The sequence below is a fragment of the Hesperophylax consimilis genome, chromosome 6 (assembly GCF_061612785.1).
Source record: "Hesperophylax consimilis isolate HC1 chromosome 6, BYU_Hcon_1.0, whole genome shotgun sequence".
Lineage (NCBI taxonomy): Eukaryota > Metazoa > Arthropoda > Insecta > Trichoptera > Limnephilidae > Hesperophylax > Hesperophylax consimilis.
In genome coordinates this window covers 31532319-31552449 of record NC_142841.1, presented here as the reverse complement: position 1 = coordinate 31552449, position 20131 = coordinate 31532319, and the positions used below count along the sequence as shown (strand labels likewise).

The following is a 20131-nucleotide window of genomic DNA, read 5'->3' as shown; positions in this document are numbered from 1 at the left end:
CGTGACGTAATCGTTCTAGTATATTTCTTTTCATGTAAGACTGGTACAAAGAAAGATGACATCGTCGACGATGTACGTACGAGCTCTCGCTGGGACTTGTTTGAATACTTTATTGCTGGTTTTCAAACTAATTAATTTTGCAATGCCCACTTTATAACTGATTGATGAACTTGATTGATTTTGATAATAACTGTTATCCCTACCAAAAAGAGCACATTCCGCTGATTTGAGTCACAGTAAAAAAAAACTGGTCGGCTATTCTATGGACTATGGAGGTAGGTAGGAAGTAGTAGATAAGCCTACTTGACTTTTTTTAATTTCGACAAAAAATGTGGTTTACCGTTTCTCAACGTTTGACGTCCTTGTACTAAAAAACCTTACATTCCTCGAGCTAAAAAAACTTGTATAAACCTACTATTAATGATTTTATCACCAGCAACATTTGTTTTGTAAACATATTAAGACTTAACATATTTTATTTGCTCAGCCTTCACGGCTTAGTTTTTCATGAAAATTTGTCAAGTATTTAGCAACATCTATGTCCCTTTTTTAGTAACGAAAAACTCAGTACCAACTAAACATTAAAAAAAATCTGAATCGTAACCTTTTTACAGGAGGCCTTAATTTCTCTATTCGCGTCCATAGAAAGATGAAAGTGAAATAGAAAAAGGTAGGATTTAAAAAAATATATATTTTTGTTTATGTGAATACTGCGTCCCGTAAGAGTCCCAACTACTCCCAACCGTCAGGAGTCAATGATACTATGGCATCCTTTATATATGATATATGATATGGGGAGGAGCAAGGTAGGGAAGTACCAGACTATTCAAAACTGGTCACGGCTAAAGTCATTTCTAGCAACATTTGCACTATGAATTGTGGTCTTACTGACAGTGTCTTCCACTATAATTTACTATTTTAAATTAATAAATTGTGATACAACACAAATTGTGTTGATTAATCAAACAAAATTTACTCGGCCACGAAGGCCGTCCTTACTAACTATTCTGGGAAAAAATATGAGAGATGCATATATTGGAAATCAGTTAACAAAAACCAGAAAACCACTTGGGCCTAAGTCTACACGATTAAGAGCGAGCAAACTTAACCCTTCCACACATTTTGATAGATTTCATAGCTTTTTAAAATATTCGTTAGCGGTTACACTACCTGAAACACGTTAAAATACAGAAAATTATGAGGTAAAATAATTAAATACTAACGGTATGGTTGTGGTCCATACAGAATTGGCAAAGCAGATAGTCTTCCATCCCTGAATGCAGACTCCGGCATGGATTTTCTGTTCATCTGCTTAACGTTTTCCATCTGCATCGACTTCCCATCTAAACTGAGATACTTAAGCCTCTCTAACACTTGCTCATCTTCGGGTTTTTTCCTCAGTACAGCGGTACCATAATAAGTGTTTATATCCTTGTACGTGTACGAATCACTTATACTTGTAACCGCCATCACAAAATATGTAATGTGGAAATTTACACATTAACTTAAACACAATAGCTTTTCACCAAACACGTATGCAAAATCACTTCACCTTTTTCCATTTACAAAAATTACTATTGTAGTCACAATACGAATTATTATAAAATAAGCAAAATTGAAGTCACATCTAAACGAATTCCACGTCGAAATGATACTGATTAAAATAATTGATTAATTGTATTACGTACAAAAATTGTTATCACAGTATTACATTAGCTAGATGGAAAATTAGATATATACTAAACTGAACAAATATGAGACCTGATACGGCGTGATAAAATGTGGTAGAAAAGTTAATCAGTTAAACGTAATCTGCGGAATGTGCAAACAACTAACTGGAATTAATTATTGTAAAAATTATGTTTGAGATAGAATGACTGATGTGTGGATTAGAAGTCAATCAAAGATAGACGACATCACGTCACAAGGTCTACACTTAATTAGACAGATTGGCAAGACACCCGACTAACAAATTCAATGACTAGGTCGCCAAGATACGTTGGCGACCAGAAAAAAACTATCGACTTTGGGTGAAAGCAGCCAAAAATTGGCAAAACAGAAGATATTTTTAAAAATTAAGGAACTTCACAGCTAGACGACAGAAAGCTATCAAGAAACAGAGGAACTGTTTTCTTTACAAACACAACATAATACATTTGTTTGACACATCACATTATTTTGTTATATCAGCTGTTAAGGTGGTGTGTGTATTTAAATATGCTGATAACATTCAAGGATGTTTGACATGACCTAAGTGTGCTAAATGCTCAACAAAATGTCAGATAAAATATTGTGTAAGTATCTCACAGGTGTTTTATTTGGAAACACATGTGCATATATTTGAAAGGGTTTAGATAAGGAACATTAATATTATTTACTGATTGAGAAGTAATATGTTTGTCATACTACGGAGGTTTGTCATACTACAACTCTAAAGATTTTATCGGGTGAGTATTGCAGGTAGAATCAGTTAGACTACGATAACCCGATTTTGGGGACGATTGAGATATTACTTTAGAATCTAAAATAGATGTCTCTTGTGGGTTTGTTACTGGAAGATGTAATGTTTCACTCTTAACCTTGAAAAAATTTAAATCGATTTTGCGAAATTATTTATTTGCTTTATTCCATGTTTTCATCACGAAGTTTAGGTTCAATTTCAAAAGTAAAAATCTTACAGCTCAGCCACAAAAGCTATCGTGTGATAACATGTTTGGTTAAATAATACCTTAAAAAAATTGTATTTGATTAAAATCTCAATTATATATTACATTTCAATTTTAATATATCAACTTAAAACTACGCTTATTGGCTGTGTTTGTAAACCTTAATCGAACTGTTATTCAAATCACAAACAAAGGAGTAATTAACGAAATAAAGACATTAAAAAACAACGTTTAAGCAATCTTGTGTATGTAAATATACTCAAATGTTAGTTATCGTTGAACTTACAATCATTCATGCAAACAATGGAAGAGTAAATTTCCTAAGGCGTTTTGTATATTATGGGTCTATTACTGCAGACAAATCCCGGGAAATGAGTCATTAGCTTATATTAATTTGTCATATTTGCCATTCTAAGCGAGCCGGCAGAGTAAAAAAATAATATTCTGTTAATAATAATAAACGGTGTTCCGTTATCTGAAAAAATCTACCGTTTTCTGTAAAAATTAATCCACGTGTGAATAGTCGTCAATAATAATATGTATAAAATTGGAACAGTTCCGCTCGCTGCGTGCGATGATGAAAGAAAGCTGTCCACCAAAGAGGCTTTTTATAATAGGCTTACAAGGCAGGAAGAATTATTAAGAGAAATGGAAAATAGATACTGAATGGTGTTGATGTTAATTCAATATACCTCTTAATTGGTGAATTTTAGCACTGGTGATTCTCAGTTTCTTATTCTAGTGAACTCCTGAGCATTACGCCAACCGCCCTTGCTCTAAATGACCAAGCTATGGAGGTAAAACTGCAGCTTTTAAATAATAAGTAGATATTTGTATGTTTTACGCAAGTTGGAGTATTCATGTCAAAAATCAGTCAGCAATGATATATTTAAGTAATATGATTTTAACTAAAACAGTAGCGCCTCTAATTGTAGATCTATGTAAAAATATTACTATTATGAACATATTGCGGTCAACGCAAAGCTAATACGAACCGTTACAGCTAATATAAATGTAAGTTTCTCTATCAATCCCTGCTACCCTCTCCAGAAAAGTCGCTAGTAAGGGGGCTTGAATATTATGTTCTACGATTACAAGATGACTGACTTACAATTCTATAGGGAAGACGTCGAGTAAAGTTGGCCGCCCAGAACATACCAACTATAGAGACTGTGCAAGGAGAGGTTGGACCTGCAATGGACAAATGCCACTGCACTAGTCATTCCACTCGAACAACGAGTGGTTCGACCCATTCGTTGTTCGACTGGAATGACTTTTGACGTTTTGCGTATGTAAGTTCGTACCTTCTATGAGACTCAAGAATAAGAACGTCGACCGATGTATGTACTTTCGACGGAGGTTGCGAACGGCATGGATTGGAGAATCGATACCCAAGACATACAAGCTTGGATGCGCCTTATCGAAGCGAGTGTCCAGAGCCGAATAAAACAAGTAGAAGAAAATTTAGATTATTAGTTTATTTATATATTTGCGAGTACTTTTGTAACCAATTATTTTCGGTTCAGAAAACTTTTGTGAAATACCATCTCAAGGGCAATATTATACAAAACGATACAATGATATTACGTAATTGGTCTAAATCAATTAATCCAAGTTTCTCGTGATCCAACTGTGAATTGAGTAAACTTGTTTCGAACTTGAAAGTGACAATAGTTTTGTCGCGTTAATTAAATCAGTAAAAACGTGTTTCATTATCACTGTTTCTAATTATTATGTTTAGTTGAAATCTGGTTTAAAACGCTGTCAAATTTATTCCGCAAAAATATATTCACATTTAAAAAGCAGCTACTATGTTATGATTTGTACATTTATCCACTTTCACAAATCACTTTATTTATATTATTATTCATATTATACTTTATCAAATTGCAATAAATAATTTGACTTCATAATACCATGTTACCACTTCTCTTTAAATTATTCAAATAAATTATTTTTCTATTATTCATAATGCACTTTATTTACTTAATTGAAAATAACTTGCCAAGATAAAAGACTATAAATTCGGTTTCCACAGATTCAAATTACTCTACACATTTCAAATATGTAATAAAAATAATCATCGTGTTACATATAACATTATTGGTAGGAATGAACTTTATCGTTATTCTGAATTTGAAAAGATTATTTTTTAAATTTGATAATTTTCTTAACGCAAACATCAGTTTCAATTTTCAAAACGTCACACTCGTACATACGCACAACCATGTTATACTGTTAAATTAAAAAATATTTCGACATATAATCACAAGTAACCACTTATAACCGACATGTGACAGAATTTTCTTTTTCAAATGCACGTGTTTTAATTTCGATCAATTTGTAGGAACTAAACTGAGAAACGTGCTTTCAAGGCGAAAAGTAGCGGAATGTATTAGTTAAGTCGTTCAGAGTGAAACAATAGGTACAACGGCGATTACAGTGCCGAACGAGGTAATAAAGATATAATCAAGTAGTAGGTACTTTGAATAATAATTAACAATTTATTCTTTTGCAGAATACTTGAAACTGAAGGATGTACAGATTGACACACTTAACCTTGCTGTCGGTGGCTTTACCAATCTGGTTTATCATTAGGTATATCCCTGGACTTAGTTAATATTAATATACTTATACTTCAGCCGTAGTACCTAATTAGAACGATTTTTTCAAGAAACTACATGGCAGAACAGATGTTCTAGCACAGCATGTCATGACAAGAGGAAGGGTGCAATTGAATGAAATTTCTAAAATATTAGACGCTTAAATAACCTTTACACTGTTTTGTATACCTATCTTCCCAAATGTTAAGAATTTAAAAATAAGTATTATTTTACTGTAAATAAATGAATGATTAATCTGTCGAATCATAAATTAAATAAAAATTAAGTATAATAAATAATCAATCATTTTCCGAGTATTTTAATTAAAAATTAACATATTAATAGTAAACATGAACAAATTCAAAACATTATTCAAATAACGTGTAAGTTATTATAAAGTAAAATTACTTAAAATAATATATTTTTCTAAGTTAAATACAAATAAAATTATTTTTTGTCGCAAAGCTAACAGTGCAACTTTAACTGGCGGGAGCTCGTCTTAATACTGGAAAAAAATTGAGAAATCTGAAGAAAAAATCTGGAAAAATGAGTGTATAACATCGATAACAATGCTTTGTGCACCAATTTTCAAAGGTTTTCCCATTTAGTATCAATGAAAAAACCTCTCGAAAAAATTGACAACTGAATAACAACAACATGGCATCTTTTAACCAGCTATATCAAGCTCTACTATTGTTCACTTGTGAACGAATATATTATTGAAACGAAGTCAAGTACCTATCTACTTAGTTAAAATTATTATCTATCAAATAAATTGAATTTATTAAAGCCATTCTATTTTTTACCACTTTCAAGACGGGTCGTTTCAGAGAATTTGAACAATTCTTCGAATTTAAAAGTTAATTTTCAATTTCTGTGAAAGTTCTTTTCAGGTTCTGTTATTATTTCAGTTCTCTCAAGTAAATGTTATAATATCAGAACTTTAATAGGACTTACGATGAATTGTTCAAATTCTATGAAATAACCCATCCTTAGTCTGGCCCAGATACTTACATAGTCTTTTTTCGTCTTTGGTGGAAAGTAGCATCACATTCTAAGTTCACAGAGAAAAGACAAGGCATGTCAGTTAAAATTCCAGATTGAAGTAGCAAATTTTATCTAGTGGCAATACTGTGTATTTTTCACACTGAAATTTTGCTAAGCATCGTTTATTAACCATCGCTGCCAAAAATTATTGCGGTTAAAATGGTTTTAGCCATGTTTGGTGACCAGATCTGAATAGTTAAATAATTCTCCACTTTCTTTATCCCCATCTTCTTCCTCACAACAAACCCCTATTGGGGATGCCATGATCTCAATGGCTCCAGACGGTTGGGAACAGTTAAGACTCTTGTACGCTACTCGCATAAAAATATTTTTAAGAATCATCAGAGTCCAAACCAAAGACAAGAATGACTTTTATTTCCTTTGTAAAAGCATTAATAACGAATGTCAGCTACAAAATACTATAATATACTATAATTTTACCTAAAACGTTCTTTAACCTAAATCGATTTTTACCCGTTGTTTTAATTTTTGTTTGTTCGGCTGTATTAATTAAGAACGTAAATTTATTATTTGTATGCATTTTACATGTAGTCATATTAGGAACGAGAAAGGATTATACGTAGGTACAAGTAAGCCGAGCAAACCTAATAGCATTAAATAAAGCCTTCTAAACCCGCCCTTGTGCGGAAACTACCGTACAATTGGGTTAAGTTACCACTGACAATGTTATTGCTAATTGGAAACATTACAAATTGCGGAACTTTATACAATTTGATATATTATATTACAAACGTGGTTGAATGTTTATTTGAGATAGGCCATAGAAGTGCTCGTAGACTATTCAAAGTAGTTATTTAGCTAATCTTTGAAATATTGTTTTTTGATAAATGGATAATTTACGAACGGGTGCTTTGGGATAATCAAAAAGGATAGGAAATTCCTTGCTGAAATACAAAAAGGAATGCAGACGTTCCACGGAAGAATTTTATAAATCAATACCAAAATTGGTCATGAAAATAACAGCATCTGGCTGAAATGGATGTAGAGATTTTTAAAAGCATAGAAGAACACAGAAATGACAACTAGGAACGTTTCGTAATCAAAAGTCTGAAGATTCTCCGGTTAAATTCCATATGCAGAACTGTTTTTTAATGGGATGGCGATATTCAATGTCAGGCAGATCGAATCAAAAGGCACTAAGTCAGTGGCGAAATTGGTTTCCATTCAAATCTCCGATATATGAAAGCAATTCTAGTATTATTATTAATTATATGGTTACAATTGACTAAGTACAGCGAGAAGCTTACAGAGATGTGAAAAGAATAAAATTATCCACAAATAAAAAAAATTAGGTAAAAACTGGCTGACGTGTACCCGATGTTGCTCGACTTTTTACTACAATATTATATGGATGAATTATATATATTTAAACCTTTAGAAGAAATTATCTAAATTATTGTGAAAACTTTATTAAATCCGTTGCGTACTTTAGAAAAACGTACAAGCAGACAGACGCGGAGAGCGATTTTTTAGTATAATAGAGATCGAGAAGAGATTTATTACATTCTTAGTAAATTAATAAGTCCTAATGAAATAATAAACTACCTAAAGGATATTACTAACTACAGGAGAAATTATATAACTACAAGGCGAGGTATTTTATAACAGCAAACAATAGATAATATCTTGTAATTTAATTTTCAATCAAATCAAATAAAATAAAAACATCTCCAATCCGTACTGCACTGCTGGAAGTTCCCACGGGTATTTAATTTGGACGAATGAAACAAGTGAACAATTACAGTCGAATCACAAGTTGGAACAAAAGAGCGCCACCTGACGTCTCTCAATCAGGGATGCACTTTTATTAGCACACAAACAACGATAAATAGTATAAAAAAACAGGACATGGTTATATAGGCAAAATATATAATACTTGGTCAAATACGATTTAAAATACCCGAGTGTCACATCAATATGTTGATGCCATCACCATTATTATTGTCAAGTGTCCATAGTGAATCTCTGTGTATATAGTCAGCGAGCAAGCTCGCATCTCTAAAACGTCTCCTGTATAACAAGCAGAGATGTGCAAAATGGGTACCCAAAACCATTTGAAATGCAAAATGGAAATGGGTCAAAACTTTTCCATTTGAAAATGCAAAATGCAAAATGGTTTTTAGAAAAGCATTTAAAATGCAAAATGCAAAATACCTATTTTCAAAATGCATAGAAAATGCAAAATGGTTTCTCAAGTCAAAAAATTAAAATAATTATAGAATTTTTAAACAGTTTTGTCATTTAATAATGGACATCAATGTAGAACAAACGTATTACATGATGGTAAATCAAAAAACACCACGACTGCAGATTATGAACCACAAAAAATTTGCGCGGGACAAATGTTGCCAACGTAAAAACATAGAAACTGCTATATAACATTTAATATTACAGCGTCATGGCCCCATGTTCAGTATTTGAATCAGTATTTTTTGTAATGGTATCACTCGATTGCCAGGGCTTCTACCAGGGAGAAACTTGAAAAATGTAAATTATCTCTCATAGCGAGGTTGAGGACCGACTGACATTTGGGGCTTATGAAAAAAAGATTAGTGGAGATAGTAGGAAGAATGTTGCAAAAAAGCATTTAAAATGGAAAATGCATTGAGAAAAGCATTTAAAATGCAAAATGGAAAATATCCATTTTGCATTTCCATTTGAAATGGATTTATTTGAAATAAAGCACATCTCTGATAACAAGTCTAAACAAAGTAATTAAACAGTGCCAAGTGTTTAATATAAAGACCAAAGATAACATGAAACACCGAGAAAAAGGTTCTCTGGTGCCTTGGTGTGAATTTCATAATTGTCACAACCTCTACATCTTATTGATTCTGAAAATATAGTGATTCTCTAGGGTTTAGTTTTCGACGTAGTATTAAAACAGAAATTAATATGATTGTATTTATTTATTGAATACATTTTAGTTTTCTTTTACGCATTGTCCTATCGGGGTCCCGTTGTTCTATGACGTCTTTAGTATATAATTTTAAGGGCCTGTATTTTCTTAATCCTTATCAGTAAATTGCCTCAAATTTTTTTGGCACTACCAGAATTATTGTTTTCCTACTCCTATTGCGACAATCACCCAAACTTTAGATTCGAGTAAAATAAAAGTGAAGCTACCCAGTCTCTTGTAAAATTTAAAACAAATCTAAATCGGTGTTTTAAAACATTTCTCGTTGGGACATCCCTAACTGTGGGAACAGAGGAAGGTTACCTGACATCTGACGTCTAGCTTCACGCGAAATTATTCCCATAAACTCGTAACTTAATTATGATTGGCACAATCAAACAATCACGTCCGGACCCGCTCTGTGTGTCCAGACCGTTCTGGCCGGCAATTTGTCTGTTTTGGTAATGGAACTTTGGGCAGAGTGGGTTGTCCCAATTATCTAGAAACTTTACCCTGTCTAGATTGTAGAGAAATGCTAATTACATTAAGGCTATGCCATACGTAGTAATGCAAAATCATGTGTTTTTGGTTTGAAAATTTGGTCGCCTAGAAATGTTTCAGATGCTTTAATTAAATAATGCGAGTAGAATACATCTTGTCCTTTGAAGCGATCGAGTATTTTTTAGATAAGACTTTTTATAAGCCCAGAAAAAAATAATATATAAGGCCTATGAAAGCTGCTTTAAAGTTCAAAATCTCCTACTTACGAAACCATTTTCGGTTATGATTTTATTGTATAATGTGGCAGATTAAGTTATTTATAAAATGTTCGAATAAAAATTAAATATATATGCCTGAACATCCACAAAATAAAATAAAAGGCACTTTTTGGCCATGTTTTTTTCTTGCATAAATCAAAACAGGCGGATGGTGTTAAGCGGGAATTTAAACCTTATCCCATCTACGTAAGGGTTGTTATTGATAGCAGCTCAATTTAAAATATTACACGACGAAGTACATCGCCTTAATTAAGTTTATTTCATTTTCTACATCGACACGCCGGCTGTAATAAACATCACTACAGAAGTCATAACACATTACCACCCTAAAATAAAAGAAAAAAAAGATTTTTAACCATACACGGAGAAAAATTAGAATTGCTATTTAATTAAGAATGTCTTCAAATATTCGTCATGCGGTTAAAAACGAGATTGCAGGCCCTTAGCGAATGAATTGATCGGTTACCTGCTAAACTTTTAGTTAAAAAACAATATATTATCACGTGATCGGAACACGTGCTCGTAAAATTATAAAGCATCATAGGTGCACGAAAACATGTTGCGATATATTAAGAATTTACTTAAAAAAATGAAATGGCCTGCAATCCCGTTTTTAACCGAATTAACAATAGTTTGAAGAAATTCTTAATAAATTTACAATATTTATTTTCTCTGTAAAGTTACTCATTAATTATTACAATTTTTATTAAATGCATTTATCAACACTTTTTCACTTAGTATAGGAATAAAACTTAATACTGAGACAAAGTCATAATATATTTTTTCTCAGTATCATACATAATGCAACACAAAAAAATTATGCAATACAAATTCTAGAAATACAAACATTTGTATTGTTCAAAGTTACACGGAAAAAACGTGCACAGTCATAACAATGGTGATAGATACACAAGTATGTTCGTTCAATTGGTAGCGAAACCCCTATCCAAGGTTTATAATTGAGTGCTATTTCAAAATAATGATGAAAGGAAAAATGAAATGTTCGTAAAACCGATTTAAAGGAAATATCTTATCAATTTTCCGTGCAATGTGAGGATTATTAAGGGCTTAAGATTGGAATTTAATAATTCGATTGTCTTCGTTTCAATGCGATTTGGACAATTTTATTCGAATTTTTGAAATGGGGCATTTGCTATCGATTGAAAATTTAATAATGTAAGTAAATTTCTTTCATACCTGAGTTGAAATGGTTGTTGGACACCCCCTTGGGTGGAGGGATTGGAGCCAGCTCGGGTTCTAAAGTAAATGCCAAGCAAACAAAATAAAGAAACAGAAAAAGAAAGAAAAACATCAATTAAGAACTAAGATGATTGCATAACATAGTGAATGACATATATTTCAGATTTTTGGGAATTTCGGAAGAATTTTTTTTTTGGCAATTATAAAAAATTCCAGTTAAAAAATAACGATAATCAAAAATATCGTCACTGCATGCCACTGTAGGTATTTAGGTACTACTAAAACTTTACTGTACATGTTCATAAATTAAATGAGAAATTTGTTAGGGAGTAGGTATCTAAAATTTTTGGACAAAATAAAAGAATTTTTAATGATGAGTAAAATTTTGGCAAATAAAAAGGCAAAACTTCAGCAGAAAAAATGGCACATACATACACATTTCTAGTTGAAACTGTCTAAAACAAACAATAAAATATACCTACTTAAAATAATTACCTATGTGGAAAACAATTTGTGCGTTTTCATGTATTGTAATCCCTAAAAATTTTTTGGTGTGTATTTTGTGAGTTTCGTTTTTTCTGAGTGCATCAAAGAAAAAAACTTATTTGAACCTTTAAACGTGACTGTGGGTCTTGCCGTGTATGTGGGGAGGACCACGGGCCAGGAGGGGCGGGGCGGGCGGGGAGGCAGGGGGCACACCTCCTCCATCGGGGGTTGGTAGCGAAACCTCGGCCGGTGCTTGGAAGGGTCGAACTCTTGATCAGCAAACACGTCCAACACCCTCGAACTTTGCTTCAGAATTGGCTTCACACCACTCTTTACCCGAACAGGAGACGCAGACTTTGGTCTTGCTCGGTCTTTTCGAACTGGAGAGTATTTATCTTCAGATATGTAGTCGGAAGTTAATATTGACCTGTTATTATCCTGCCTCTTTGGAAACTGGTGCGCTGCCCAAGATCCTGATAGATATGGAGCAATGTCACGCAGTTCATGGATATCTGGAGCTGATGTAAACATTTGACCTAACAACGAAGTGTTTTCCTTCTCAAACCTTTGGCGTATCCTTTCAACCTCTCCAATTGGACATTCGGCGGGGTACTCGTTAGACACTCTCGAAGGAGCCGTCAATGATCGTGGTTTTAATGAAGCCATTTTTGATATGACATCGATGTGTGGCATAACTGTGCCCTCCATACGAAGGGGTGTTCTAGGAATTGGAGAAGTCATTCCGTACCGTTTATTTCGACTCCTGCCTCTGCTAGATACTTCATATTTGTGGGTTAAGCGATCCACATCGCCTCGTTCGTGTCGCTTTACATTTACTGGGCTTCTTTTCTTCCAGTTGTGTTGTAAGATTGTTCTCACGATTTCAGGATCGCTCTGGTGTCTTCGTAATGTTGGCGGATTTAAATCAAGATCATTGAAGTAATCCGTAAATTCAAACTTATTTTTTAGTTTACCAACCTCTCCCGCCTTGACGAGACTTAAATATGCTCTCCAATACCGTTCTGGATCTGGAGAAAGGCTTCTACTGCGGCTAACATTTTCCAAATCGGAAAGATTGGAGGCCAAAGAAATATTTCCACTGTCAGGCTTTTGCTCGGTAAGATGTTTTATTGGTAAAGCCGTGTTTATATTTGATGAGAGCGATGGAAAATTATTCAATTGTGTTTCACCAAATAGATCTTTTAGACTTGAATAAGATTGTGAATAACTCAGTTTTTTTGTAATTGGGACATCTTCGTCTAATTTGTATGGTGGAGGAGTTGGAATTTTAGATTCTTCAAAATATTGTAGAATGTTATTGTCTTGCTTTTCTTCGGAAGAGTCATCCCTGGCATGGTATATCACGGTTCCGATGGGATCTGGTTTAGTTTTTTCAAAGAAGTCCACTTTTTTCTTTACTTCATCCTTAACCCCGCAATAAATAACAGTTTGATTTGATGTATCTGAACTAGCAGTTTCATTTTCACTAGCAGATGATGGACGTAACGGAGATGAAGTCTGGTAAACTTCATCACCAAATGAGTCAGACACTTCTCGATCTTCGACGGTATCTTTGAAAGCGATTTGCGAATTTTTGTGAATGGAACTTGATGCCGTAATAGGATGGTCGTGACCTGAACTTGGACTTGCGGTGCCTGATCGACTGTGAGAAATTCCTCTTATTCTGGCCGCCGCAGTAGCTCCACGGGTTTCTTTGGCAAGAATAATCGGAGAATAAATATCCTTGTGTTGTTTGACTCTTTCAAGAACTTCTTGGCTTAAAGTCATTGAAATGCGCTTTTTATCCTTTTCTGATAAGTTTTTTAAAGCGTTTATTGCACTCTTTGAATCCTTATCCATTTGCAGGTGTTGCATAGAACTGATTGAATCTGACTTATATGCTTTGTTATCTCCAATTCCACCAACGTGATCCCCAGCAGTAAATGAATTACTTTTCACTTGAAGTAAACGGTGGCCATCTTTATTTTCTGTGTTTGGAACTGTAATTATATAATCTTCATTACTATCATTGGAGTCTTTTTGTTTTGATCCAAATTCTTTACTGTATATAGATGTCAATTGATTTTTAAGTGCACTCACTTGTTCCATTGACAAGCTACTCCACAGTCTGCTGCCGATTCCAAGGCGGTCACGAATATTGGTAATCGTAGGCTCTGCTCGCGATTTCATCGATGTGCGATCAGATTTAGTTGTGGATACCGGCTGATTTCTTTTAGATATACTTGTAGCAAAGTTAGCAACCGAGTTTCCTCTCCAATGGGGAGTGTATGCATCTTTTTGAGGTGTTTTGACATTTCGTCTAAATGATTCTGTGGTATATTCACGATCACCGATTTTACTAAAGTGTTCCTTGAGATCTTCGACAGATTTTTCTTTCGTCCTTAAATTCCAGTCTATGTGTTTACTCCATTTAATATTTTTAGAGTCATTTGTTAAAAATAATAAATCGTTTTCTTGTTGCTCAAACTTCATTTTTTTATAAAGTCGATGCAATTCTTCTTCGGCTCTTTCCTTGGCACGTATCATTTTCCATCGTTCGAAATCTACAATTTCTTCATCTCGTTTGCGAGGTCGTAAATCACTAGCTGAAGTCGTTCTTTCTAACTCTCCGATTCGCTCGAGATATGTGTAAAATCTGTTGAGTTCCTTAAACCTGTCTGATTTTGACCTTTGATGTTTTAACTCAGTTATGTATTCCTGGTAGTCTAAATGATTTCTTATTTGTTCTAGGTCCGTCGAAGAACAACATCTCTCAAATGATTTAACTCCACCCTTTTCATTTGATTCCGCATCGCCTGCACTTTGAGTTCGTATAATTTTCTTCTTTAATCCGTTTAAACATTCTATGGCTCTCGATTGGGACAATCTTGCACTATGGATTCGCCTACAGGATGGAGATCTCATTGGAGAAGGCGAGGGCGATTGTTCTCGTACCCTCGGAGTATAGAGAGAACTTCTCTTTGGAGAAAGTGACCCCTTTCTACGGAGATAATCAGAATCCGTTAAATTTTTTTTATTCGTGTTTACGAAATTTGGTGATTCGGACCTTGAACGAGAATGAGGTGAAATGGTATCATAATAAAATTTCTTGGATACTACTGGAGTAACCGGTCGTGATGTTTGACTCAGGACAATCTTCGTTGGAGAAAATGAAACCCCAGCTTGATCCGACATACTTTTTCTTTTATTGTGTAAAACTATTGGGGAGAGAGGCCTTGACGTTTGCGAGAAGACTATTCTTGCTGGCGGTGAAGGTAATCTTTTATACACAACTTTTGTAGGAGAAACAGAAGTCCTGTCTTTTCTTAAAACGGTTGGGGATTTTGGCCGGACCGTTTGAGACAAAATAATTTTGGAGGAAGGAGGTTCACTTCTGCTTCTTGGGTCAGTTTTAGGAAGTGTGTGAGAAGATCCGATATTCTTAGACATTGTAGCGCTGGACAGGCTGTCAAATTTACGAATATTAGATAAACACAATCTTCCTGGCCAAGAAGTTGCTCGTGGACTCTTGGACCTAAAGTGCTCGTTTCTATCCCATGTTCTAAATTTCGATTCGCTTACTGGTTTCTTGTGGGAAAGATAAGAATTTGAATAACGATTGACTTGACTAGCATTACCAGCATTGTTTTGGAAAAATTTTGCCTTCTCCAATACAGTTGTACCGTGATAGTCTGTATCCGTTGGCTGTTGAGTTGGTGCATCTCTCAAAAAGAGGTGCTGGAAAAAAGAATTACTCATTACGGCATCTCTTCTATCAAATATTTCATTGAAGTTAACACTTTGAGTATTCTCGTAATGTTCAACACAAGAATCGATTTGTCGATCAATGCTTTTGATGTATGATAGGGAGTCACTACAATACGAGTTTTCGAAATGATTTTTGTTTTTCAATATTTGATTTAAACTTACGTATTTTTTTGGTTTTTCTCCATTTGCTTTAGGTTTTCTGGTTGTTTTTTTTCCATTTGATTTATCGATTTTTAATTTGGCACATTCATTTTCATCCTTCGTAGTTTTTTTAGAACGACTGGAACTTAATGACCTCTCAGAAGTTTTATTTTTAGAAGAAGATTTGATTATTTTTTGATTACTTGATGATACTGTTATTATCTTAGACTTACTTTGACTACTTTCTATAAGTTTTTTATTCCCGTTTTTGATGAAAGATTGTTTGGAAAGGTTTAATATATCGGGAGTAGGCAGTAATTTATAATCACCTTTGGCGGATGGTGAATCGGAAGCAATGTATGTTTGTGAAGAAAACTCTGAAGATGTTGGTGATCTGAACTTACTTAGGCCGTAAAGCTTGTCTGATGTTCGGAGAAGATCTCTACCTCTAGGTGAGAGCGCAGCAGGTACCTTCAACGCTTTACTGCTTTTTGCTGACGGATAAGATACTGCCATCTGTTTTGCCGCTGCCAGCTTTCGGGATTGATTTTCAGGGCTACTTTTGAGAACTTTGTTGGAATCAATGGATTCAGCAGATTTTGACAGAGATTTCGACGGAGATTCTCTGATGCTCTTCAAAGGTAAGAGCTTCTTTTCAGTGGCAAATGTTCTGTCCAGTGACGTCCCTCTATCCAACACACCAGATATAGGTGTGCGTCTGCCGGCTCCCCCTTCAATGACTACTCTTGCCTGACCAGAGGGTTCACCAAAGTATCTGTTTATGTTTGGGCTAGCATATTCAACAGGTGACATTGTACGTCTTGGAGACCCAAAACTGCTCGTTCCCTTAAAAACTTCAGTAGTTCGCTTTTTGACATCAGATTTATCTGAACTTTTAATTTTACTCGACTGTAACGGTACTGCAACTGGAGCAGTCTTCGAAGTTTTAATTCTTTTACCATCTGAAGATTTCATCTTCATTTCTTTAGAATCTTTTTTACGCATTTCTTTTGAAGCGGGATTGGCATTCAGCTTTGTTGAGATTCGACCTTGCAGAAATTTGACATTGGTATCGGTTTTATCCTTTTGTGTTTGAAGTAGTCTTGATGTTGAAGAGCTCGATGTTACTGAGGACACAAGTTTCAGTGTTGTATTTGCCTTGGAAGAAAGTCTCCTTGGCGGGGCTGGTGGGTTGAATTTCGAATTCTTTGGGTAATCAAGGCTTAAAAATGACGGTAAATTTTGCTTGTAGTTTTCGAATATTTTTTGATTATCGGTCACGATAGAAGTGATGGGGTAGCATAGTATGTCGTTACTTAGATTCTTTGAAACATTCTTATGAACTCTGATTCTGGTGAGAGTTGGTGACAGCGGGAAATATTCAATTTCGGTGTCTTCTGTGGAGCATCAATAAAATACAACTGATTATAATTCTGCTGTAAACAGTATTATTTGTTTGTACGGTGTGCTTAGGTGTCTTGTGCTGCACACGTGAACTTTCAGGTGAAATTATTCTTACATACGTCGTTCGCTGTTCTACAAAATTACTGCAGTGATTATACTTATTTTATAAATAATACTGTGAATGTGTGTGCCAGTTTTTCCTAACAATTGCTTAATTAGTTTTACAAAATGTGTGCGTTAATTGTGTTCATGCAGGTATAAATTAATTATTAATATTTGCAAGTTACCTTTTGAGCTCAGTTGCGAAGAAAAGCGTTCAAATTCAGCAGGCCGTCACCGTTAGACAGACGAAAAGAAAATAATCAAAATAAAAGTGGCACTCACCTTTAAACACTTGTTACTCCTAAAAAGCGTAAATATATAAATTCCAGTCCATAATATGAAGCTCTAAATACATGCAAGCTGATTCAATTACTACTATTAATGATTAGCGAAGAGTGAGGCAGCAGTTGATTATTGCACGAGATATAAAACACTTTTGGGTAGACACAATGGTGTAGCGGTCTCATCATTGTAACCTTCGAAATAAACAATAATGTATCGAATATTTTCCCCGACGTAACAATCGCGGCTGTATAGTGAGCCCACAACAACTGACCGGGTACTAATGATGACAATGGATTGACACTGACTTTGGTCATTAACGGCAACCCGTGGTTCCGCGAACAGTAAATCCCGCCGGGGACATGCAAACATTCTCGACAGGATATAAAGGGCTTCATTATTTTATCATGGCATGGAACGAAATCATGAACGGATGAGTTGACAGAAACATTGTTCTCGCTTTGAATTGGAACGAAATCAATTAAATGATCATTATTATTACAATCATTTCCTGATCTTTTCCAGAAAATGCCTAGTAAGCTTTTGAGTTTGCTAAAATAGAACTCTCTTTTGATTAAGAGCGTGTTTGTACCCGGTTTTATGATAAAAAAAAAACTTATTGGGTTATATTCTGTTCAATATGTTTCCTTCTTACTAATCTTCATCCCGGTTTTTCTGTAGTATTTTCAACAGTTCTGGGAAAGCTCATGTTATCGGAATTCTCGCCATAATCCATCTCAAGTAACTATTGATTATTCACTTGATAGTTTCTAAGACATACTTACATCTTTCATCCACTTGTGCATCATATATTCTGGTAACACACTCTACTAAATTCATCTGCAGCAACAATTTTAAGGACGTGAAATAGTCTAAAATATTCTCTTGATCAATTATCAAATTCAATTATTTCACTGATTTATGGTAACCATGTAGATCAATTGAATGAAACTACATACTCCGTTTGTATGACATGGGAAGTACTGTTTCAATGTCAAATCCCCCACACACTGTAAGTAACTATTTCCGCCATAATATAAATAAATATGTATTTATAGAAATATGAGGCGTTTTTGTCAGCAATTATAAAGCGATACGTAGTTTATTATATAAATATTATTAAAGCAATATTATTGGCATGTCCTGCACCTACACATAAATAATTTAAATAAACCAAATATATAACCTTTTTGGATGAACCACATTATTTTTTGTAAAAGGTAACATATTTAAAACAATTTTTTTAAATATATAAAAAAAAAACAATCATTTGACTGTTGTATCCGAAAATTGTTCATTTTAATCTAAAATAAAGTGGCTGATACAAAATTATTGGTTTTAAGTTTATTTAATATTAACATCATAAATAATGTTCCACCACAAAGAAAATATTTTATTATTTCGTTAAAAATAATATTGCCTTCCATATCTATTAGTGAAGTAGTTAGGTGAAATGAATTTGTCCCGCCCTCCTTTAACCACTATTGAAGTAGGTAGATGTAATGAATTTGTCTCGCCCTCCCTTATCTATTATTGATGTAGGTAGGTGTAATGAGTTATACTTCAGGTGATGGATATCCCAAATCGCCGATTTCCAAGAAGTGATATATGAATATGCTTATTTCTCATTGAATGTTGTGAATATATTTCCAATGTTCTTTAACCATAATTTACCACGGGTTCACCACTACCACAAGGACTATAAAAAATATCAATCCATTTAAAAGGAGTTTAAGTACATGTACACGGCGTCTGGTAGTACAAACGGGAAACTGAGTTAAAACTTTTAGGTCGAATTTGAAAAAAAAAATCAGACATTTGAGCTGTTAGGGTGTTAACACCAGTTGTTAAGCTCTAAAGGTTTTTTCAACCCATTGTTAGCCGAAAAAATTGAATAAACGCTTAGTAAAAAAATATGTTTTTTTTTAATTCTCCTAGGATATAGATTCATCAGTTTCCCGCTTATCCTAAAAGTTTCCAGACACCGTTTGCTCTTTTTTCTTATTTTCTTTATTCTTATTTTTCGCTAAACAACCACCCAGAAGCAATGTTAATCATTATTTTAAGGTAAGCATCAGATTAATTCAGAATCATCATGAACATCCCTAAGAATCATCTATCCGAAGTTTAAAAAATCACAAATTATTGTTAGCACATCATCTACAATAGTATTCCTACCTTTGGGTCTATCGGGCGCTGGTTTCCTGAAGCCTTGAAGCGGAGGATCCCCGCCCACCTGCAGCTCGCGGTAGGCCTGCCTCTGTTCGCGCGGGGAGAGCGGCGCGCTGTCAGCCTCTCCGGTCAGACCTCGGCGCCGGAACACCAGCGTCGAGTCGCTCTCGTAGCCCGACTCTTTTAGGGCACTGGAATTGGTAGTTCACAACTTCAGTTGGAATTAAGTGTGGAAATAACACCAAACTAACCAGGAAACTTGGCAATGTGAATGGTTAATCACTGAGGAAGCTAAAAGGATTACTTTCAGAATAATGCCACCCCAGGAGTTAAAATGACATTCAGGGGGATGAAAAAACTCGTATTATTTTACATAATTCTGCTTTGAAAATAAGAGGGTTAACCCCTTAGGTATTCTGAGATTTATGTATTATCAGATTCATGATTTATTTTTAAATGTTTTCGGTTTACATTAATTTTCCAATGTATTCACTGTATTGTAACGTATCCCGAAATAAAAATAAAAATTTGAAAACAATTTAAAGATTATCACATTTAAATATT

The 20131-nt window shown here is 34.3% G+C and overlaps 1 protein-coding gene across 8 annotated transcripts in view; it reads right to left on the bottom strand.

Annotated features, from left to right (window-relative positions):
* CAP (Cbl-associated protein) overlaps nucleotides 1-20131 on the bottom strand; it is a 182104-nt gene that overhangs the window by 43198 nt on the left and 118775 nt on the right. For 7 of the 8 annotated variants that reach the window (XM_089632553.1, XM_089632558.1, XM_089632559.1 and 4 more), the window contains 2 exons: nucleotides 19574-19758; nucleotides 11210-11269 (listed from right to left, as the gene is read on the bottom strand). In XM_089632553.1, the coding sequence (XP_089488679.1) occupies nucleotides 11210-11269; nucleotides 19574-19758 (245 nt within the window). The remainder of the gene's footprint in view (nucleotides 1-11209; nucleotides 11270-19573; nucleotides 19759-20131) is intronic. The other variant, XM_089632557.1, reaches the window with a different exon arrangement.